The following is a 25,034-nucleotide window of genomic DNA, read 5'->3' on the forward strand; positions in this document are numbered from 1 at the left end:
ATATTGACCTGCCGTCTGCCTTTAATCATCCTTAGTCTCAGGACTATGTGACTGGCTGGTATGTTTGGACTTTGAACATAATTTGTGTAGTAAAAATTCACTATATCTGAAAAGCCCTAGTCTCCCTTACCTAATTAATTACTAATTCTAAATACTACTAACCTTAGTTTAATCCTTTTTTTTCCCTACATAATCTCCAAGTATTGAAAATGTTTGTGATAAGAAGAAGTTGGTTATATACAGGAAAGTATGAAGAGTAACCTGAAGAATACAGAGTAAATTATAATTATTGCTGTGTGTAGTGTTTTAAAATACATCACCTCCTGATGCTCTTTTGTAGTGTTTTTTGTATGTATGCCAGGAAGTGTCTTTTCCTCTCTTACTGAGCTGCAAGCAGCTGCAAATGAGGAAGGAAATAGGAAAGTTTTAGACTGTCTATATTAGGCAGATTTTATTCTCTTAAAGGCATGAACCCTACTCAGAAATATTCTTTTCAGCCTTCTGTTTTTTCCTTAACTGCCTTGTTTATCTCTATATTTTCTCATCCTTCCACTCTTCCCCTCAAACTAAATTTTTTCTTTTCTTTTCTTTTTTTTCCTTTTTTTTTTAAGGGCTGCAGTAGTGGCGTATGGAGGTTCCCAGGCTAGGGGAGCTATCGCTGCCAGCCTACACCAGAGCCACCACAATACTAGATCCCAGCTGCGTCTGCAACCTACACCACAGCTCACGGCAACACTGGATCCTTAACCCACTGATAGAGGGCAGGGATCCAACCCACAACCTCATGGTTCCCAGTCAGATTTGTATCTGCTGTGCCACAATGGAAACTCCTAAATTTCTGTTTCATGTATAATATTCCTTAATCACCTTGCGTTGCAAGCAGATAGAAATGTTTCCTTCTTTTTGATCATTGCTTGAACTCATGCTATTTCATAAGTCTCCTTTCCCGTTATTGGGTTCAAAACAAATTCAGTTCTTAGGTTCTCTTCTGTTCCTCTTTCATGTAAACAGACGGAGTATCCAGTGTCCTTTTCCGAAGTAATATGATCTTCTTCTTGGAATATTCATGTACCTGAATAGATAAAGGGATAAACATTGTTAGTCTCAGTGGAATGAGGAAAGAACCTTGAATTCTCTTAAAGTGAGGTTTTGTGGCTATTTCTTATGGAAGGGAAGAAAAGCAACCTTCTGAGGGTCTCTTTCCTTTGCAGCTAAGTTGAAAAAAGTGAAGAAAAAAAGGCGAAAAGATGAAGAAGTTTCCTCTGAAGAATCCCCTCGTCGCCACCACCACCAGACCAAAGTCTTTGCCAAGTTCTCTCATGATGCACCTCCTCCTGGCACCAAGAAGAAGCACTTATCCATTGAGCAGCTTAATGCCCGTCGCAGGAAAGTATGGCTCAGCATTGTGAAAAAGGAACTACCAAAGGTGAGTGAGTACCTCCAGATTGGAGATGGCTAGAATGTTGTCTCTTCCTGTCCTCCAGCGAGGAAACTGTGAGAGCTGGATACTTTGAGAGGGTTCAGGGGAAAAAAAAAAAAAAATCTGTTGGAATTAAGAGAATCCTGAATAGTATTCTCTTCAGTTAACTTGTTTCGTGACCAAAATTTGGAACCTAATTCATGTGTTATGCTCTTTAGCCACAAAAATGGAGGGAAACTTCTTTGAAGAAGGAATATAGTTTTCTTACATACGGCAGTAGAGATATGTGATAATTGCACATTTATAGGTGACAGTACAGGAAATTAAAATAAAATGGTAGGAGTTTTCATTGTGGTGCATCAGAAACGAATCCGACTAGTATCCATGAGAACTCGGGTTCAGTCCTTGGCCTCACTCAGTGGATTAAGGATCTGGTGTTGCTGTGAGCTGTGGTATAGGTTGCAGATGAGGTACAGATCCCACATTGTTGTGGCTGTGGTTTTGGCTGGCAGCTGCAGCTCCAGTTTGACCCCTAGCCTGGGAACTTCCATATGCTGTGGGGTTGGCTCTAAAAAGACACACACACACAAAATGGGTTATCACCTCATACCGATCAGAATGGCTGTCACCAGAAGGACCATAAATAACAAATGTTAAAGAGGATGTGGAGAAAGAGGAACCCTCCTACACTTTTGGTGGGAATATAAGTTGGTACAGCCACTATGGAAAACAATTTGGAGATTCCCCCAAAAAAAACTAAAAGTAGAACTACCCTATAATCCAGCAGTTCTACTCCTGGGCATTATTCCAAAGGGAACAAAATACGCTAATTCAAAAAGGTATATACAGAGTTCCTGTTGTGGTTCAGCAGATTAAGAACCCGCCATCGTTTTTGTGAGGATGCAGTTTTGATCTCTGGCCCCTCGCGGTGAGTTAAGGATCTGACATTGCCATAATCTGCGGTGTAGGTCCCAGATGCAGCTCAGATCCAGTATTGCTGTGGCTGTGGCCTAGGCCAGCATCTGCAGCTCCACTTCGATCCCTAACCTCCGGAACTTGGATATGCCAAAGCTGTGGCCGTAACAAAAAATGGATACATGCACCTCAGTGTTCATAGCAACACTATTTAAAAGCCAAGGTGGAAAAAACCTAAGTGCCCATCAGTAGATGAGAGAATAAAGAGGATGCATTATAGGAGTTCCCGTCGTGGCGCAGTGGTTAACGAATCCGACTAGGAACCATGAGGTTGCGGGTTCGGTCCCTGCCCTTGCTCAGCGGGTTAACGATCCGGCGTTGCCGTGAGCTGTGGTGTAGGTTGCAGACGCGGCTCGGATCCCGCGTTGCTGTGGCTCTGGCATAGGCCGGGGGCTACAGCTCCGATTCGACCCCTAGCCTGGGAACCTCCATATGCCGCGGTAGCAGCCCAAGAAATAGCAACAACAACAACAAAAAAAGACAAAAAAAAAGAGGATGCATTATATATATCCAGCGAATATTACTCAACCATAATAAGGAATGAAAGGCTGCCTTTTGCATCAATGTGTATAGACCTAGAGAATATTATACATAGTGAAATAAGTCAAACAGAAAAGACAAAAACTGTTTTCTATTGTTGTTTTTTAGGCCCTCACGTGAGGCATATGGAAGTTCTCAGGCTAGGGGTTGAATGGGAGCTGTAGCTGCTGTCCCATGCCACAGCCATAGCAATGCCAAATCTGAGCTGTATCTGTGACCTACACCACTGCTTATGGCAATGCTGGATCCTTAACCCACTGAACAAGGCCAGGGATGGAACCCATGTCCTCTTGGATATTAGTCGGGTTTGTAACCTGCTGAGCCATAGTGGGAACTCCTGACAAATACTGTATGTTAACGTTTATATGTGGAATCTAAAGAGTAAAACGAATGTAGAGAAACAAATCTAGTGGTCACTAGAGGAGAGAATGAGGGGGGAGGGGCAAATTAGGTGTAGGGGCTTAGAGATACAAACTACTAATAGGAGTTTCCTGGTGGTCTTGCAGTTAAGGATTCAGCATTGTCACTGCTGGGGCTCAGGTTTGATTCCTGGCCCAGGAACATCTGTATGCCATAGGTGGGTCCAAATAAAATACATAAGCAAGAAGGATCTGTGGTATAGTGGAGGGAATTATAGCCATTGTCTTGTAAGAACTTTGAATGGAGTATAATCTTTAAAAATACTAAATCACTGGAGTTCCCGTCATGGCTCAGCAGTTAACGAACCCAGCTAGCATCCATGAGGACTCGGGTTCGATCCCTGCCCTTGCTCATTGGGTTGAGGATCCGGTGTTGCTATGAGCTGTGGTGTAGGTCGCTGATGTAGCTCGGATCCCACGTTGCTGTGGCTGTGGCGTAGGCCAGTGGCTACAGCTCCGGTTCGACCTCTAGCCTGGGAACGTCCATATGCTGCAGGTTCGACTCTAAAAGCCAAAAAAAAAAAAAAAGCCCCCCCCCAAATAAAAATACTGAATTACTGCTGTACACCTGGAACTAATAGAATATTGTGCATTAACTGGAATGAAAAATAAATAAAATTTGTTCAGAACAAAAAGCTTTTAAAAATGTATGGCAAGAGGAGTTCCTGTCGTGGCACAGTGGTTAATGAATCCGACCAGGAACCATGAGGTTGCGGGTTCGGTCCCTGCCCTTGCTCAGTGGGTTGACAGTCCGGCGTTGCTGTGAGCTGTGGTGTAGGTCACAGACACGGCTCGGATCCCGCATTGCTGTGGCTCTGGCGTAGGCCAGAGGATGCAGCTCCGATTTGACCCCTAGCCTGGGAACCTCCATATGCCGCGGGAGTGGCCCAAGAAATAGCAAAAAGACAAAAAAAATTTTTTTAAGAATAAAATAAAAAATAAAAATGTATGGCAAGAATAATACAAGGAACTGCCATCTATCTTTTACTCATATTTAGCAATTGTTTTCCTAATATGCTTTGGTACATAAGTGCATACATTTTTCCTAACCCATTTTGAAGATTAGTTTGAGATTTTGTGCTGAGTTTACTTGTAATAATTCAGTATGTATTTCTGAAGAGAAAGGAAATCCTTTCACATATAACTGCAGTGCAGTTATAAAAATTGTTACCTGACCCACAGGCTATTTTCCTACTTTATCAGTTGTTTGGGAAATGTCCTTTATAGTCTTCCCCCTGGCCCTGCCCTGATTCAATCTAGAGGCACATGTTGCATTTAGTTGTCACATCTCCTTAATCTCCTTTATTCTGAAACAATCATCATTTTTGTTCATCGTTCACAACACCTGTTTTGAAGAGTACATTATTTTTTTAGAATGTTTTCGTACTTGGATTGATGTGATGTTTCCTTGTGATTAGATTTGAATTACGAGTTTTTGGCAGGATTATTAGAGTAGTGATTATATTCTTGGTATATCACATCAGGAGGCACTGGACACATCTCTTCCAGTATTGGTGATACTAGCTTTGATCCCTTAGTATGATGGCGCTGCTATACTTAACAATTATTTTTCTCTGTATTTCTGGAAAGAGAGTGTATATATAAGCATTTTTTTAAATTGAAGTATACTTGATTTATAATAGTTTCAGGTGTATAACATTGTGATTCAAATTTTTTTTTTTGTCTTTTTAGCTATTTCTTGGGCCGCTCCCGCGGCATATGGAGGTTCCCAGGCTAGGGGTCAAATCGGAGCTGGAGCCACCGGCCTACGCCAGAGCCACAGCAACGCGGGATCCGAGCCGCGTCTGCAACCTACACCACAGCTCACGGCAACGCCGGATCGTTAACCCGCTGAGCAAGGGCAGGGACCGAACCCGCGACCTCATGGTTCCCAGTCGGATTCGTTAACCACTGCGCCACGACGGGAACTCTGTGATTCAAAATTTTTAAGTAGTTCCTCTTATTGCTCAGTGGTAATATACCCGACTAGTATCCATGAGGACGAAGGCTGGATCTCTGGCCTCGGTCAGTGGATTAAGGATCTGGCATTGCCATGAGCTGTGGTGTAGGTTGCAGATGCAGCTCAGATCCCTTTTTGCTGTGGCTGTGGTGTAGGCCAGCAGCTGCAGCTCTGATTGGATCCCTAGCCTGGGAACTTCCATATGCCAGGGGTGCGGCCCTAAAAAAAATTTTTGTACATTATAGTACATTTAAAATTATTTTAGGAGTTCCCGTCGTGGCGCAGTGGTTAACAAATCCGACTGGGAACCATGAGGTCGCGGGTTCGGTCCCTGCCCTTGCTCAGCGGGTTAACGATCCGGCGTTGCCGTGAGCTGTGGTGTAGGTTGCAGACGCGGCTCAGATCCCGCGTTGCTGTGGCTCTGGCGTAGGCCAATGGCTACAGCTCCAATTGGACCCCTAGCCTGGGAATCTCCATATGCCGCGGGAGCAGCCCTAGAAAAGGCAAAAAAAAAAAAGAGTTCCCGCTATGGCACAGTGGGTTAGGATCCTGTGTTGTCTCTTTGGTGGCATGGGTTCAATCCCCAGCAGTGGGTTAAGAATCCAGCATTGGTATGGCTGTGGCTAATATTCAATCCCTGGCCTGGGATTGCCACAGTCCAGCCAAAAAGGAAAAAAATGATAATTAAATGAAGTTATAAAATATTGGCTAAATTCCCTTGCTATACAATATATCCTTGTTGCTTATTTATTTTTTTATGCATAGTAGTTTGTACCTTTATCTTGCTCCGCCTCTGTTCTCTCCTCACTGGTAACCACTATTTTGTTCTCTATATCTATGAGTCTGTTTCTGTTTTGTTGTAGTCACTCATTTGTTTTATTTTTTAGGTTCTACATATAAGTGATAGTGTACAGTATTTGTCTTTGTCTTTGTCTGACTTTACTAAGCATGATATCTACCAGGTCCATCCATGTTACTGCAAATAGCACAATTTCATTCTTTTTTATGGCTAATATTCTTGTGTGTGTGTGTGTGTGTGTGTCAGTATCACATCTTCTTTTATCCATTCATCTGTTATTGGACACTTGGGTTGCTTCCATATCTTGGCTGTTGTCAAGAATGCTGCTATGAACATTGGGATGCATGTATCTTTTCAAATTAGTTGTTTTCATTTTCTTTGGATATATAACCAAGAGTGGAATTGCTAAACAATATGGTAGTTCTGTTTTCAGTTTTTTTTGAGGAACTTCCATACTCTTTTCACAGTGGCTGCACCAGTTTTCATTCCCACCAACAGCAAACAAGGGTTCCCTTTTCTCCACATCCTTCCTAACATTTGTTGTCCTTTTGTCCTCACCTGACAAATGTGAGGTGATGTATGATTTTTGTTTTGATTTTAATTTCTCTGATAATTAGTGATTTTGATCTTTTCGTGTGCCTATTGACTTATATGAACATTCTTTTAATATTCAAAAAACTCTTAAAATATAATATTGTTGATTTACAATGTTGTGTTAGTTTCAGGTGTACAGCAAAGTGATTCGGTTATACATAAGCATATATATCCATTCCTTTTCAGATTATTTTCCCATGTAGGTTTTATAGAATATTGAGTTCCCTGTGCCATATAGTATAGGTCCTTATTAATTATCTTTTATGTGTAGTAGTGTACATATGTTAATCCCAAACTCCTAATTCATCCCCCCACACCTTTCCCCTTGCTAACCATAAACTTGTTTTGTCTGTGAGTCTGTTTCTTATTTTGTAAAAAAGTTTATTTGTATCTTTTTTTTAGATTCCACATATAAGTGCTATCACATGATACTTGGGTTTGTCTGACTTACTTCACTTAGTTTGAAAATCTCCAGGTCTATCCATGTTGCTACAAGTGGCATTGTTTCATTCTTTTTTATGGCTAATATTCCATCGTTTAGATGTATCACATGTTTATATACCACATCTGATTAGTGGTTAGCATCTTTTCATGTGCCTATTGAGTTTGTATGAACATTCTTAATGGGGAAAGTTACAGAAAAGCTTGCTTCATACCTGGCGAAGAGGCTTTAGGTGATGCACTTCTGATGATGAGGAATTCAGTGGGAATATTTGAGTTTCTTATCCTTTAAAGTGACAGTAGCTGCTTAAGAATTAGAGAAAGTTTTTGATAAAAGGCCTAAAATTCCTTTAAGCAGATAGTCTGAGGTGGCAATATTATAGAAATGGCTTTCAGGCCCTTTGTATTACTTTGAACTCATTGTTTCTTTAGAAATCGGGGGAAAAGCTCTTTAATAGTCAGAGAGCCACTCAGCTCTGACTCTTCTCTCCCACATCAAATAATGGACCATCATGGGAAATCAGGTTTCTTTATTGAAGGCTGTTTTTTTTTTTTTCTTTTTCCTGACTGAAGTGGAAGACTGGATTGTGGGCTACTAAGTCATCTTGTGCTAGCCTGCCTTGGATCTTTTGGTGAAAATGAGGTCAAGTGGTGGCATAAATTAAGTACTAGTGGCCGTGGGTTTGCCCTGGCTGGAGATGGGGCTAATATCACAAACTGGGAGGGTAGTTTACCTTTCTTCTAAGTATTTCTTTGTCTGAGTGCCCTGCTGTCTTAGCTTCTTTGCAGATTGGCCCTAGAGAGCAGAATATTTAATCAGGATGGTACTAGGGTAAAGGTGCATTGTTATATTTTCTTAGTCCACTTTAAGCCTTAAATATAACTTAATTCTTTCCAGAAATATACAGAAGACTCTTTTGAATGCAACCACAACACCAGCTTTTTCTTTTTAATGGGGTTTTAGGAGCTTTACTTGTGGTTTTGAGTTGGTACATTTGGAGGATTCTTAGAAGTAATGTGTTTTGAATATGCTTGGTTTGATGTTTTATTTTTTTTTAATTTTCAACGTAAATAAAGGACAATGCTAGTCTACACACTCTTATTTCAGAAAGGAATTCTAAATGAAATATTGTTTTAAATATTTTAGGCCAACAAGCAGAAAGCTTCAGCTCGTAACCTGTTTCTTACTAATAGCCGCAAGGTAAGATTATAGTTTTGTATTTCCCATTTTGTTTTGTTGAAATAATGTTTTTGTTATTTAGGTCTCTGGTTGGTTCCCTTGTCTCTTGTGACCTGTTGATAATGAATTGAATAGTCCTAAAGAGATTTTTTGAATGTTCTCAATCTATTTTGTAAATAAAATTGCTCTTTTTCACATTTCTAGTTTTCATACCTTTTTGGGTTAAGACTGTACCCCACTCTAATTTTTTGGGCAAATCATAGAATCATCTTGTGCTCAGTCTCTTCATCTAAGAAATGATGATATTAATACCTTCCCTTAGAGGAGATTAACATGTTTTCTTTGAGTATTGTTAGGAGATTAGATGAGGTGACCTTACTAGTTATGTTTCCCTGGGCTAATTACTCATCCTCATTTCCTCATCTATACATAAAATGAGGATGATAATACCAACTTTATAGGGCTTTGTGGAGAATGAATGAGTTTAATATATGGTAAGCTTAGAGTGGTGCCTAGCATATAATAAGCATTGACAGCTATTATTATTAATGTGTGTGATAATACTTCAGAACTTCCCAGAATATCTGAGGTTATTATACTTTTTTTTGGTCTTTTGAGGCAGTATGTCTGTATATTCTCATCCCTGATAGTACTTTGTGGTCTGGGACTGGCTCATAGTACTGTACAGGGACATTAATCAGATTAGGGGAGAAAGAGATGTGGCCGTAGGAGGACCGTGTGCCCTGAACAGATTGAGGTATGCTGTAGTTTAGAGCTCAAGGAGAATTGGCCCTGTGTTGGGTCCTTCTCCATTGTGGTAACACTGTTGTCCTCTGTAGCTTGCCCACCAGTGCATGAAGGAGGTGCGTCGAGCTGCCCTGCAGGCCCAGAAAAATTGTAAGGAGACCTTACCTCGTGCCCGCCGCCTCACCAAGGAGATGCTTCTGTATTGGAAAAAGTATGAGAAGGTGGAAAAGGAACACCGAAAACGTGCAGAGAAGGAAGCCTTGGAGCAGCGGAAGTTGGATGAGGAAATGCGAGAGGTAGGGCAATATCATGAAATTTGAAAGCCATAATTGCTGCAGCCATATCCAGAGATTATATTTCATAAATTATAAATCTAATCAGTGAAATCATTGAAAGATATTTTAAGATATAATTTTGAATATAGTGATTTTAGTCCATTATATCAATTCTGTTTTTATTCTTTTAGTAAGGCCCTCTCCCTGGCCCTCACTGCTCTTCTTCTGTGCTAATTTCCTCCATTCTATTTTTTTTTTTTTTAATGGCCATACCCGCGGCACATGGAAGTTCCCAGGCCAGGGATCGATTCCAAGCTGCAGCTGTGACCTACACCACAGCAGTGGCAATGCCAGATCCTTTAAGCCACTGTGTTGGGCCAGGGATCAAACCTGTGCCTCTGTAGTGACCCAGTCCACAGTAGGATTTTTAACCTACTGTGCTACAGTGGGAACTCCTCTGTTCCCTGTAGCCTTATTCCTTTGTATGTTTCTGGAGGAACAAAAATAAATAAGTAAAAGGTATGAATGTAAGAAAACAGCTTATAGTTTATCTTAGCTTAGTTTCAGATGCTAGTTATAATTTTGATTTGCTGGAAGATTGAGGCTGGTTGCCAGACAGAGCCAATGGACAACTAGCCCAGTTTTCTGAGACCCACCTCCCACCTACTTTGCTGTTTTATGTAGTCACTTCTCTTGCTAAGCTTAACATCAACTGATGTAGGCTGAGTATATGTTTCAGGGAAGCAAGAGGAGGGATTGAGAGGACAAAGTCATTGTGTTGCCATTGGTAAACTCATTGGGATGAGGGAAAGGAAAGTTCAGGTCTGGGGAAGAAAGGGAATCAAGGATTGGATGTTTTCTTTCAAGTATAGGTAGTCCTCCTGTCAAAGTCGAACTATGAAGACTTTTGAATTCTTGCTCTCCTCCAGTCTCATACTTTGAGGGGGAATATGGATTTTGCCCAGTTCTCTCTAAGTCGCCAGGTGACTTGTGTCTTTGCATGCAAGATCAACATGTTATTGACTTGGTAAACTTTTGATGCTTTTGGAAACACTTGCTCACTTAGTTTAGAGGCATTTGAGAGTTAAAGATCTTGAAGTTTTGTACGTGGCTTGGCTAATGATCTAGGTTTGTGAGACATTCTCTGAATTATATTGATAGCTAACTGATGAGAGTTTCATCTATGTGATCATATCAACTTATGTATCTTTTTCTCTAATTTTTTTTTTTTTTTTTTGGCTGTACTCTTGGCATGTTGAGAGTTCCTGGGCCAGGGATTCAACCCATGCTGCAGTTGCTATGTTTGCCACAGCTGTGGCAATGCCAAATCTTTAACCTGCTGTGCTGCATGGGAATTTCTATGAATTTTTGAAACAGAACATTTTTGACAGATCTTTGTTCCCTTAATTTGCCTTGTTTATTTAAACATGTAGTAGTTAACTTCTTTAAGGTGAAAGGAAATGTTATTATTTTTTGTTTTAATTTAGAAAGGTTTTCCTTTTTTTTTTTTTTTTTTTAGGGCTACACCCACAGCATGTGGAGGTTCCCAGGCCAGGGGTCCAATCTGAGGTACAACTGCCAGCCTACATCACAGCCACAGCAACGCCAGATCCTTAACCCACTGAGCAAGGCCAGGGATCGAACCCGCACCCTCATGGATCCTAGTTGGGTTCGTTAACCACTGATCCACGACGGAAACTCCTAGAAACATTTTCTTGACAGTTCTTTAGCTTTAGAACATGGACATCTGTATCCATTATGAAATTAACGGTTTTCTCTCAAACCCTCAGATCTTCTTCTAATCTGAATCTGGCTAAAGTGTTATAAAACCTTAAGTAGAAAAATCTTATGTCCTTGCTTGGCCATGTTCCTTATTTTATTGTTGTTTCTCTTTTGTGAAGGTGGGGGGAGTCAAAGATAAATCAAGTATCTACTTCATATAAATTTTATTATAAAACATTTCATACAAAATAATGACTGATTTACTACTTATTGTGTGTGAGATATTTCATATTATTCAATCTTTTGGATCATGTGCTTACTCATTTTATCGTTTTTCTTGAAGAATGATTTTTATTGAAACTGAATATTTTTCTTACCAGATTATTTCAAAGGTACTTTAAATTTATTAGTTCTCTCATATTTAAAAAAAGTATATGTATTTGTGTGTGTATTTGATCTATATTCACATTTTGTAGCTATCATCACAGATGAACAGTAGGTTGTTTGGGGGAACATTTTCCTTTTTTCATGCACTTGTTCTTAGATACCTCCTGCATTGACTTTCATGGTAATTCACAGCTCTTCGTTACTTACTTTGACTTTTGGTGTTAGAAGAGTTTGGACACATTTATGTTTTTAGGAATAATAAATATGTACACATGTACTTACTACCCAAGTTATGAAGTAAAATGTATTGTTTGAATTTAGATGGTATCTCACTGCCAGTAGAGAAAAGTAATGTAGTAAAGAAATAAGAATTTTATACAGAAGCCTAGTGGAAAAAAGATTTTATATTGTAAAGGAGAGCAAAACATAGGTTTTGTGTTTTTTTTTGTCTTTTTGCTATTTCTTTGGGCCGCTCCCTCGGCATATGGAGGTTCCCAGGCTAGGGGTTGAATCGGAGCTGTAGCCACCGGCCTACGCCAGAGCCACAGCAACGCAGGATCCGAGCCGCATCTGCGACCTACACCACAGCTAACGGCAACGCCGGATTGTTAACCCACTGAGCAAGGGCAGGGACCGAACCCGCAACCTCATGGTTCCTAGTCGGATTCGTTAACCACTGCGCCGTGACAGGAACTCCAAAACATAGGTTTTATTAGACTATAAGTGAAGATTATTCCTTGCTTTCAGTATCACTGACTTATTGTTCATTAGCACTTTGTACCTTTTTTTTTTCCTTTTTTTGGTCTTTTTCTAGGGCCGCACCTGCGTCATATGGAGGTTTCCAGGCTAGGGGTCTAATTGGAGCTATAGCTGCCGGCCCACGCCAGAGCCACAGCAATTCGGGGTCCGAGCCGCATCTGTGACCTACACCACAGTTCACGGCAACGCCGGATCCTTAACCCACTGAGCCAGGAGGCCAGGGATCAAACATGCAACCTCATGATTCATAGTCAGATTTGTTTCTGCTGAGCCATGATGGAAACTCAGCAGTTTGTACCTTTGTAGAGAGAATTTGTAAAGGAATTGTATGCAAACTATGTGTAGGTTTAGTGGATTCTCTTGACTGCAGTTGTATGTGATTGGTGCTTTGACTCTCTTTTCACATTCAGCTTTTTTCCCCTGTAGGCCAAGAGACAACAGCGAAAACTGAACTTCCTAATCACCCAGACAGAACTGTATGCCCACTTCATGAGTCGAAAACGAGACATGGGTCATGATGGGATCCAGGAAGAAATCTTAAGGAAGCTGGAAGATAGTTCTATGCAGAGACAAATTGATATTGGTGGAGGAGTGGTAGTTAACATCGCACAAGAGGATTATGGTGAGTCCTAAATCAGGAGATAAAGGAAGGAGGTAACCGGAATATTTTCTTGTCCCAGGTTATACTAATCATTAATTCTTGCAAGTTTTTTTTTTTTTTGTCTTTTTGCCATTTCTTGGGCCGCTCCCTCGGCATATGGAGGTTCCCAGGCTAGGGGTCAAATCGGAGCTGTAGCTGCTGGCCTACACCAGAGCCACAGCAACGTGGAATCCGAGCCGTGTCTGCGACCTACATCACAGCTCACGGCAACACTGGATCGTTAACCCACTGAGCAAGGGCAGGGATCGAACCCGCAACCTCATGGTTCCTAGTTGGATTCATTAACCACTGCGCCATGGAGAGAACTCCAATTCTTGCAAGTTTTGATCAAAAAGGTGGGTTTATTTTTTGGAGTAGGAAAGTGAATATTTCTATATAACAAGCAGATAAAACAATTTTTATTAAAGAATTTCAGCATTCCCTTGTGGCTCAGAGGTTTAAAGACTTGGAATTGTCACTGCTGTGGCTCGTGTTTGATCCCTGGCCTGGGAATTTCCACATGCTGCAGCCAGCCAAAAAATGAAAAAAAGTAATTTGAAAAGGAAAGGGTGTGGTGATATGGTCATGCAGATTTGGGAATAGCTTATGTTTTGATTTGTTAGTAGCAACAAAGGTATCAATCCAGAAGAATTTAGTGAATATATCTCAGCAGGGAAAATCATCTCTTGTATAACAGGATTCTTGGTGATGTGAGTCAAACATGAGAAGAGACTGTTTAGTGTTGGTATTTGTGTGACTACACAGGGAGGGAGGAATTTCACAGAGAATAGTTGTTAAGATCATGTTGAATAAGAGAAAATGAGAGTGCTTCAGAATATATTGGGATTTATACATTCTTTATTCTTCTTTTGGAATAGTTTCATCCAGTATAAATATATTACAGTTTTGGCATTGCTTTGTTCAAGAAACGCAGGATTAGGAAACTGGAGCTCAGTCTTTTGTTGGTTTTTGTGACCTGGCTTTGGCTTCTAGAGACCATGGCAGCCCTCTTCTTCCATTGCCACTTGTAGGTCTTTACCTCTGTCAGGTAATTTGAGGCTTTCTCCTCCCTTTCCTTCTGTGAACCTAGGGACAAGTAGAATGTGCTAGTGTACATTTCTGAAGGAGATCAGTTAATGAGGTGTGATAACCTACATGTTTTCCTTTTCAGATAGTAACCATTTCAAAGCCCAGGCCCTGAAGAATGCTGAAAATGCTTACCATATTCATCAAGCTCGGGTGAGTCTTAAAAATGAACTATAATGGGCCCAGGAAATACCCCACAGCCTTTTACTTGGTCTTCCTTTAGTCTTAATCATATTTTCAATTAAAAACATTGATGAACGTGTATGTGTGTATATGTCCGTGTTGGGTGGGGACTATGTCTCTACTTACTTTAAAATAATAGTAGGGGGAGTTCCCGTCGTGGCGCAGTGGTTAACGAATCCGACTAGGAACCATGAGGTTGCGGGTTCGGTCCCTGCCCTTGCTCAGTGGGTTAACAATCCGGCGTTGCCGTGAGCTGTGGTGTAGGTTGCAGACGCGGCTCGGATCCCGCGCTGCTGTGGCTCTGGCATAGGCCGGTGGCTCCAGCTCGGATTCAACCCCTAGCCTGGGAACCCCGATATGCCGCGGGAGCGGCCCAAGAAATAGCAACAACAACAACAACAACAAAAAAAGAGACAAAAGACAAAAAACAAAATAAAATAAAATAAAATAATAGTAGAAATACTTGAGGAAAGATGAGAAATGAGCATTCACTTGTTTTAGGAATGTGTTGATTGAAGCTAAGATGGTTTGTCTGTTTTTTGTCCTCCTTAGTAATCATGGTTAATACAGTAGGAAGTGCTTCATGCTTATTTAGTAAAAAGGCTACACTCTTGCTTGTTAAGAAAGCTGTATTGTGCCTTAAAACTGCTAAGTTAACACCTTCTTTCACTTTAGCTATAACTTGCTTATTCATGATACAGTGATATTTAATGCAATCAGGAAGAAACTACAGTTGGATCAAATTAAGAAAATACAATTTTTTTTTTTTTTTTTTCCACACTAGTGGCGTATGGAAGTTCTGAGGTCAGCGATTGAATCTGAGCTGCAGTGGAGACCTGTGCCACAGCTGTAACAATGGCGGATCCTTAACCCACTGCACCCGGCTGGGATCAGATCTACATCTTTGTAGTGACCTGAGCCACTGCAGTTGGATTCTTAACCCACTGTTCCACAGGGGGAACTCTAAGAGAACACAATTTAATACATTATATAGGAGCCCCTGTGTAACTTTGACAGGGTCCAAGTCAAGGATAGAGACAAACTCACCTTATTACTTACCAACCCAAACCAGTTAAAGAATTTTATATCAAATATTTAATAAATTTTTTGACAAAACAATTGTGTAATAAGGCTTGATATCTGTCAAAAGCATGTAATAGTTAAATTAATTTTAAAATATTAGTAATATACTTTAATGTACACTTAACCCTTGGACTCTAGGAATTAGGGGTGCCAACCTACTCCATAGTCAGAAGTCTGCATATAAATTTATTTTTTGCTTTTTAGGGCTGCACCCACAGGTTCCCAGGCTAGGGGTCAAATCGGAGCTACAGCTGCTGGCCTGTGCCTCAGCCACAGCAATGTGGGATCCAAGCCACATCTGTGACCTACACCAGAGCTCACGGCAACGCCAGATCCTTAACCCAGTGAGCGAGGCCAGGGATCGAACTGGCAACCTCATGGTTCTTAGATTCATTTCTGCTGTGCTATGTCAGGAGCTCCTGCATGTAAATTTATAGTTAGCCCTCCATATCTGTGGTTTCACATCAATGAATTCAACCAACTGTAGGATCTTGTAGTACTGTAGTACATATTTAGTGAAAAAACCTCACCTATCAATTGACACACAGTTCAAAGCCATATTGTTCAAGGGTTAACCATATTATGCTTTATATAAGATGATATATTACATTATATTAGAAAGTTTGTTCCAACTAAGATAGATTAAAAATGTCATTGTGAATTTTACTTGAATTTAATTATTTTCCTTCCAATATACTTTTATTTTGCAGACAAGGTCATTTGATGAAGATGCAAAAGAAAGTCGAGCAGCTGCCCTACGGGCAGCCAACAAGTCTGGCACTGGGTTTGGGGAGAGTTACAGCCTCGCAAACCCATCTATACGGGCTGGGGAGGATATTCCACAGCCTACAATTTTTAATGGCAAATTAAAAGGTTATCAACTGAAAGGCATGAATTGGTTGGCAAATCTCTATGAACAGGTGAATTTTAGAACTGTGTCATACCTACTCTCTTTTGTTATCTGTTTCTCTAAAGTCATTGGTTCAGTGTATTGTGAAATGAGAATAAGATGTAATCTTTTAGATTTCATCCTTTTTCCTTTGGCAGGAATCAGAAAGATGTCTCTATATTTTTAACCTGGAGATTTTGTTGGAGAATATTTGTATCATGTATATATCTTGTCTTAAGTGGTTTTTGTAAACCTGTTGCCTGGATTAGATTAGCAGAAAAACTAGCTTTGGGCCGTTTGTCTCATATGTCAGGATTCAGAGTTGTAGCTAAGGAGGTGACAAAAGGAATCTTTACAATAATGAGTAATAGTGCTGAAGCCGAGTATCTCTAGTCACTTTTGTTTGAACAAATCTGACATTTTGGTTAGTTCTTTCTGACAGTAAGTTGAACCCTGTGTAATGCAGTGTGAGAGCTGTTGACCATGTGTATTTTTTTTTTTTCCCAGGGTATTAATGGCATTCTTGCAGATGAAATGGGCCTTGGTAAAACAGTACAGAGCATTGCCCTCCTGGCCCATCTGGCTGAGGTAGGTAGCTCCATACAGTCTTTTCATCTTCCTTTCTCTTGATTCTCATTTTCTGTTGAGAATCAGTCATTACCAAGAACTGCTAGACTCTGTAGGGCTTGCTCTTTGCCTTCAAGGCCTTTTTGAGGCCTTGGTGAAACATTTTGGTTTTCAAAAAGACCAAGACAAGTTTTGAGCATGTGTGTTTTCATTCCCCCCTCCCACTTCTGTTGAGAACCACCAGTGTAGTGGCAAAAACACTGCAGTTAGTTGGATCAGAAGACTTGGGTTCACATCGCAACTCTGCTTACTAGCAGTGTAAACTTGGACAATTCACTTAACCTCTTTTGACCTGACTTCACTTTAATTCTCTGAGATTTAGTTTCTACTTTGGCCAAGTGGAGATGGTATCTCCTAATATGAATTTTGTGAGAATTAAGTGAGAAGATATGCATGAAAGCATTTTGAAAAAAAGCAAAAAGCTCTGTACCAATTGCATAATAGTAAGATTGTTGTGATCATTTAGTGTAAGGGAAAGAGCACATATTAATATGTCATAAGTGCTTTGTGAGTGCTGTAAATTAGGACCTATAAAAGGTGGAAGGGTGGGAGTAAGTGCTTGGTATTTTTTTCTCATGTTGCGTATAAGCAACTTCCTTGCCTACATTATTATTAACATGGGATTTTTTTTAAAGTTAGAATATTGAGTGTACAGATATGAGAGAGAGGAACCAGTTTTCTTCTTATAATGCACTTCCTATTCTTAAACTACTCTTGGTAACTATAATTTTGGATTAAATTTTTTTCAGTTTTCCTTCAGTTGGCTGACCCACTTTTTCTGTTTCAGAGAGAGAACATTTGGGGACCTTTCTTAATAATTTCACCTGCTTCTACACTTAACAATTGGCACCAGGAGTTTACTAGATTTGTTCCTAAATTTAAGGTAAAAATCAATCCAACAGAAATTCTCTTGCACTTTAAACTTTCTGACTTTTTTGTTGTCTTTAATTGCTCTTAATGACTTAATTTCTTGCATTTTTTCCAAAATAACTTTGCATACATTTCCTATCAAAGTTACTAATGGTAGCAGTAAGAGAGCATAGTACATCCTTATGTTTTATAAGTGAGAAAGCCAAAATCCATTTCGAATAATTTGCTGCATTGACCACATGAATTGTAGCTCCTGATTGTACTGCTGTTAATAAAAAATTAAAAAAAAAAAAAAAATGGAGTTCCTGTTGTGGCGCAGTGGTTAACGAGTCCAACTAGGAACCATGAGGTTTCGGGTTCGATCCCTGCCCTTGCTCAGTGGGTTAATGATCCGGTGTTGCCGTGAGCTGTGGTGTAGGTTACAGATGCGGCTCGGATCCCGCGTTGCTGTGGCTCTGGTGTAGGCTGGCAGCTTCAGCTCTGCTTCGACTGCTAGCCTGGGAACCTACATATGCCGCAGGAGCGGCCCAAGAAGTGACAAAAAGACAAAAAAGAAGAAAAAGAAAAAGAAAATATCTACCTTGCTGGCCTAATGTAGATTTTGACAAATCATATCAAGGTACATATACTATAATTTATGATATTGTCCACACCCCTTCCCCAAAATATATTCATAGTTAATCTGTTTTCATGACCCTCTAAAGCCATATCTTCAGTCGTGGTCCAGATTGTAATGTTTAAGGTAGATAGTGTAAAAATTGATTTTAACTAATTCAGTGGATAAGGATTGACATTGAGAAATTGATCAGCAGGAAAGTATGTTGCATCAAGTATGGGCAAGTTTTAAATGGAGATTTAATTATGGAAAGTTTCTGGGGTATAAGAAAGAATGAATGGAATTTATTATATTATTCACAAGTAAAAGGGGGAAAATGAGTTAAATATATGTTTTGTCCCTAAAGGAATATAGTGATAATGAAGTTGCCTGGTGAGGAGGCTTTTATGGAGATTATGGGTCAGGAGATATTGACATGATCTCTCTGATTTTGGGTCTCCATAATCATGGGTTCCCTGCAGTTTAAGGCAGCGTGGGATAGGGTAGAAGAGGGAGGCAGGTGTTTTTCTGGCTTATACTTTGTAAGAAATAGAGACATGTCTGGGATTTTCCACTTTGGGGCACCTATGTGTCTGTAGCCCTACCTTTGTGGCTATATTAAAGACTTAGTTTACTGCTTACAAGGCACATTAGATGTATGGCTTTTAGCTTGGCTGACTCACTCTTAACTTTCTAAGGAGGTGAAATTATCCTAAGACAATTTGTTGAATGTTTTCTCTAGAGTTTTTTTCATATGAAATATGGAGCTCCTCATCTTTTTTTCTGCTTTTTTGTTGTTATTGCTGCTTAGTATACGTCGGACAATTAAGAGACCTAAAAATTAAGTCTTTTTTTTTTGTCTTTTGTCTTTTTAGGGCCGCACCTGCGGCATATGTAGGTTCCCAGGCTAGGGGTCTAATCAGAGCTGTAGCCACCAGCCTACGCCAGAGCAACAGCAACATGGGATCCGAGCCACATCTGCAACCCAGACCACAGCTCATGGCAACGCCGGATCCTTAACCCACTGAGCAAGGCCAGGGATTGAACCTGAAACCTCATGGTTCCTAGTCGGATTCGTTAACCACTGAGCCACGACGGGAACTCCCTAAAAATTAAGTCTTAATTTTCCTCCAAATCACTAAGGTTTTTGATGTTTCCTTCACTGGCCGATAGATGGCAATGTAGTCCTACTTATGTCATTGATTCCTTTCCTTTGACTATACTCATGCCTGAAAATGAGTTTCATTTGCATGTTGAGCTTCCTTTTGGAGCTTAGTATAGGGGTCAGTAAAATATAGCCTGTGGGCCAATTGAAAGTGTACAATTCAGGAGTTCCTGTTGTGGCTCAGCAGAAACAAACCCAACTAGCATCCATGAGGATGCGAGTTCCATCCCTGGCCCCTCTCAGTGGGTTAAGCATCCGGCATTGCTGTGAGCTGTGGTGTAGGTTGCAGATATATCTTGAATTGTGTGTTGTTTGTGGCTGCAATGTAGGCTGGCAGCTGCAGTCTGATTCGACCCCTAGCCTGGGAACCTCCATATGCTGTACCTGCATACCCTGCAGCCCTGAAAATAAATTAAATAAATAAATAAATAAAAATGTGCAATTCAGGAGTTCCCGTCGTGGCGCAGTGGTTAACGAATCCGACTAGGAACCATGAGGTTGCGGGTTCGGTCCCTGCCCTTGCTCAGTGGGTTAACGATCCGGTGTTGCTGTGAGCTGTGGTGTAGATTGCAGACGCGGCTCGGATCCCGAGTTGCTGTGGCTCTGGCGTACGCCGGTGGCTCCAGCTCGGATTCAACCCCTAGCCTGGGAACCTCCATATGCCGCGGGAGCGGCCCAAGAAGTAGCAACAACAACAACAACAACAACAAAGACAAAAGACAAAAAAAAAATGTGGAATTCAGTAGCATTAAGTACATTTACAATGTGGTCCAATAATCACTGCCATCTGGTTGCAGAATTTTATTATCATTCCAAACAGAAATCTCCTCCCCATTAAGCATTCACTCTCTTTTCTCCTTTCCCTCTAGCCCCTGGCTACCACAGTCTGCTTTGTGTGTCTATGGATTTGCTTATTGTGAATATTTCATATAGTATGATTGTATAGCATGTGGCCTTTTATGTATGGCAGCTGCTTTTCATTTAGCAGTTTTTTCAAGGTTCATCATGTAGCATGTATCAGCACTTCATTCCTTTTGATGACTAAATTAATATTTCAGCCATAAATTATAATGAATAACATTGCATTATCTGGGAATATCATGTTTTGTTTATTCATTCATCTGTTGGTGGATGTTTGGGTTATTTGCACCTTTTAGCTGTTGTTAATAGTACTGCTCTGGACGTTCACATACACGTTTTTGTTTGAGCCCTTGTCCTCTTTTCACTTGTTTTGGATATATACCTAGGAGTGAAATTGCTAAATCATTTTTATATATGTAAGATGGCGGCATATGAAGTTCCCAGGTTAGGGGTTGAGTCATAGCCGTAGCTGCCGGCCTCTGCCACAGCCACAGCAACATGGGATCTGAGCTGCATAGCTCATGGCAACACCGGATCCTTAACCCACTGAGCGAGGCCAGGGATTGAACCCACATGGTCATGGATACTAGCCGTATTCATTTCTGCTGTGCCATGACAGGAACTCCATGAATCATTTTATATTTAAATTATTGAGGAATCCACTGCTTGTTCTTTTGTACAGCTAAAAATAGTCATTTTAAAATTATTGATTAAAAAACAATATTTCATAGGAAATGATATATGAAATTTAAATACATATGTATTGGAATACAGTTACACCTTTGATTATGTATTATTTATGGATGCATTTTCACTACAGTAGCAAGGGTTGAGTGTTGTGGCAGAGACTCTGTGACCTACAAAGCCACAATTATTTACTATCCAGCCATTTCAGAAAACGTTTGATGACTCCTGTTCTATTAATTCATTGTTTCTATTACAGTTACTCCTTTAGATTGTCAGAAATGTGTGCACATCACTAAAGAGCATAGTTAGAAGTAGACTCTGCTCAGATTTGTAGTTGGTTACATTCAAAAGATTAGATCTATGATGATAACATAGATGTTTATTTGGCATGTATCTGAATAACATTCATTTTATGATTCTAATCTAGTATGATTAGTGCCTCCGATCTCCTTTTCCATGAAATAAGTTACCATTTTTTTCTCTTTTCATTCTATGAACTTTTTTTTCCTCAAATCTTAAGATGAAGCTTAGATTGTTGACTTTGAGCTTTTTCTGATATATATTTATTATTTATTAATTGTTTTCTAAGCATGACTGTAGTGATCCATGTTTGATGTGTCACATTTTCAGTACCTTACAATTCAAAATACTTTGTAGGAGTTCCCATCATGGCTCAGTGGAAACAAATCTGACTAGTATCCATGAGGACACAGGTTCAGTCCCTGGCCTTGCTCAGTGGGTTAAGGATCTGGCATTGATGTGAGCTATGGGGTACGTCACAGACAAGGTTGTGATCTGGTGTTGCTGTGGCTGTGGTATAGGACAGTAGCTACAGCTCCCATTCAACCCCTAGCCGGGGACTTTCCATATGCCTCAGGTGTGGCCCTAAAAAGCAAAAAAAAAAAAAAAACCCTGAAAAAAACAAACTTCAACTTCTGCTATAGATATTGTATCATTTTATAAATAAAGCTCAGATATATCAATTAAAAAATAATAGGTATTCTACACTTGCTTACCATAGTGTTGTATATATGTTGATTAGGTCAAGTTTGCTAACTTGTTCAGCTCTTCTGTATCTTTACTCATTTTTTTTGCTTGTCCTATTATTGACTGAAAGAGGTATATTGATATTTACAACAATCAGGGATTTATCCATTTCTGCCTTCTTCTCTCGGTTTTTGCTTTGAGGCTGTGAGATGTACACAGATTTACAGTTTTTAAATCATTGTACTAATTAAAATTTTTTTGTTATAGTTGATTTACAGTGTCTTGTCAATTTCTGCTGTACAGCAAAATGACCTGGTTTTATATATATATACACACTCTTTTTTCTGACATTATCCTCCATCATGTTCCGTCACCAGTGATTAGATAGAGTTCCCTGTGCTATACAGCAGGATCTCATTGCTTATCCACTCCAAATGCAATAGTTTGCATCTACTAACCCCAGACTCCCGTCTGCTAACCCTGTCCCACTCCTTCCCTCTCCCCTTTTGGCAACCACAAGTCTGTTCTCCATGTCCATGAGTTTGTTTCTTTTCTGTGGATAGGTTAATTTGTGCCATGTATTAGATTCCAGATGTAAGTGATATCAGATGGTATGTCTTTCTCTTTCTTACTTCACTTAGTTTGAGAGTCTCTAGTTCCATCCATGTTGCTCTAAATGGCATTATTTTTCTTTTTTATGGCTGAATAGTATTCCATTGCGTTTATGTACTACATTTAATGTTCATATACCAACGTCTTAGCTTGTTCCCTTTTTTAGTTTGCCTTTCCTATTGACTGAAAGAGGTATGTTAATATTTAAACAACTTTATGGATTTATCCATTTCTACCTTCTTTCAGTTTTTGCTTTGAGGCTATGAGATATATACAGATTCACAGTTGAATCTTCCCAGTGAATTGAACCTTTAATTATTACAGAATCCCTTTCTATAAGACTTTTACCTTAAAACCTATTTTCTTTCATATTATATAGCTTTCTTTTGGTTAGATTTTTGCATGGAATCTCTTTCTTCTTTTTACTTTCAATTATTCTTTATCCTTACATTTAAGATGTATTTCTTTTAATTAGAATATTTGTGATTATTTTTAATGTAATTATTGATATCTGCCTCTTTCCCCTGTTCAACTTTTCTTTTTTCTCCTTTAGAGTTGTTTTGGATGAATTAGATTTTATTATGCTTTTTTCCCTTGCCTTTTTAGCTTGCTAGTTATAAATTCATTCTATTCATTATATATCCAGGAGAATAAAACATTCATCCTTAAATTTTTCAAAAGTAGGAGTTCCTGTCGTAGTGCAGTGGAAGCGAATCCAACTGGGAACCATGAGGTTATGGGTTCAATCCCTGGCTTTGCTCAGCAGGGTAAGGATCCGGCATTGCCATTAGCTGTGGCGTAGGTCGCAGATGCAGCTCGGATCTGGTGTTGCTGTGGCTCGGGCATAGGCCAATAGCAGCAGTTCCGATTCATCCCCTAGCCTGGGAACCTCCATATGCCGCAGGTGTGGCCCTAAAAAAAGACAAAAAAAAATTTTTTTTCAAAAGTAGTATAAATTAATATTGTTAATATTCTCCAGACAGTACAAAAACTTAAGTATAATATAACTACACCCTCTTTTCTAGACTTACATGCTGTTGTTTGTGTGTATGTGTGTATATATATATATATATTTTTTTTTTTTTTTTTGGTCTTTTTGTCTTTTCTAGGGCCGTTCTCGTGGCATATGGAGGTTCCCAGGCTAGGGGTCAAATTGGAGCCATCACCGCTGGCCTACGCCAGAGCCACAGCAATGTGGGATCCGAGCCACATCTGCAACCCACACCACAGCTCACAGCAATGCCAGATCCTTAACCCACTGAGCAAGGCCAGGGATCAAACCTGCAACCTCATGGTTCCTAGTTGGATTCATTAACCACTGTGCCACGACAGGAACTCCTGTTTTATATTTTCAACCCAGAAGACATTTTATTATTACTTACACATTTTAAAAAGAAAAAAAATCGCACATAGAAATATCATAGAAAAAGTGCTGAATTTTTGCATTCTTTTATCTCTCCATGCTTTAGTCTAGGTATTTCTTTGTTTTTCTTTTTAATTTATTTATATTTATTATTACTTTTTTTTGTCTTTTTTTGCCTTTTCTCGGGTGGCTCCCCTCGGCACATGGAGTTTCCCAGGCTAGGGGTCTAATTAGAGCTGTAGCCGCCGGCCTACACCACAGCCACAGCAATGCGGGATCCAAGCCGTGTCTGCAACCTACACCACAGCTCATGGCAACGCCAGATCCTTAACCCACTGAGCAAGGGCAGGGACCGAACCTGCAACCTCTTGGTTCCTAGTCAGATTTGTTAACCACTGCACCACGACGGGAACTCCTAGGTATTTCTTTCTCGACCTCTCATCTAGTTTACTGATTTTCTCACCAGCTGTTTCTATCTTCTATTAAATTTGTCATTTAATTCTTAATTTTAGTTACTATATTTTTTTCCATTCTAAAAATTCCCTTTAGTGGAAAAATTCTCTTTTCTGGATCCAGCAGGTTAAGGATCCAGCAGTTGTCACAGCTGTGACTCAAGTCACTGCTGTGGCACAGCCCAGGAACTTCCACATGCTGTGGGTGTAGCCAGAAAGATTCTCAAGAAATAAATAAATACTCCTTTTTGTTTTTTTAGTTTCTAGTATGCCAGCAAACTTCTCAATCTTTAATTCTTGGACAAACTAGCTTTTGTTTTTGTTTTTGCTTTTTAGTGCTGTACCCATGGCATGGAGGTTCCCAGGCTAGGGGTCAAATAGGAGCTGTAGCCAGAGCCATAGCAGCACAGGATCCGAGCCGTGTCTGCAACCTACACCGCAGCTCACGGCAACGCTGGATCCTTTAACCCACTGAGCAAGACCAGGGATGGAACCTGCAACCTCATGGTTTCTAGTCAGATTTGTTAACTGCTGCATTATGACGGGAACTCCCCAAGCCTCATCTTTGACCTACACCACAGTTCTCGGCAACACTGGATCCTTAACCCACTGAGTGAGGCCAGGGATGGAATCTGTGTCCTCATGGATGCTTGTCAGATTCATTAACCTCTGAGCCATGACTGGAACGCCAAACTAGCATTTTTTTTAAAAGTCTG

General features: G+C 40.1%; 1 protein-coding gene across 2 annotated transcripts in view; it reads left to right on the top strand.

Moving 5' to 3' along the window:
- Positions 1-25,034, top strand: part of INO80 (INO80 complex ATPase subunit) — a 145,181-nt gene that overhangs the window by 39,235 nt on the left and 80,912 nt on the right. For both annotated transcript variants that reach the window (XM_047766672.1, XM_047766673.1), the window contains exons 7-14: positions 1,212-1,426; positions 8,296-8,349; positions 9,168-9,371; positions 12,645-12,840; positions 14,030-14,097; positions 15,921-16,130; positions 16,607-16,687; positions 17,514-17,609. In XM_047766672.1, the coding sequence (XP_047622628.1) occupies positions 1,212-1,426; positions 8,296-8,349; positions 9,168-9,371; positions 12,645-12,840; positions 14,030-14,097; positions 15,921-16,130; positions 16,607-16,687; positions 17,514-17,609 (1,124 nt within the window). The remainder of the gene's footprint in view (positions 1-1,211; positions 1,427-8,295; positions 8,350-9,167; positions 9,372-12,644; positions 12,841-14,029; positions 14,098-15,920; positions 16,131-16,606; positions 16,688-17,513; positions 17,610-25,034) is intronic.

The sequence above is a fragment of the Phacochoerus africanus genome, chromosome 2 (genome assembly GCF_016906955.1).
Source record: "Phacochoerus africanus isolate WHEZ1 chromosome 2, ROS_Pafr_v1, whole genome shotgun sequence".
Classification (NCBI taxonomy): Eukaryota; Metazoa; Chordata; class Mammalia; order Artiodactyla; family Suidae; genus Phacochoerus; species Phacochoerus africanus.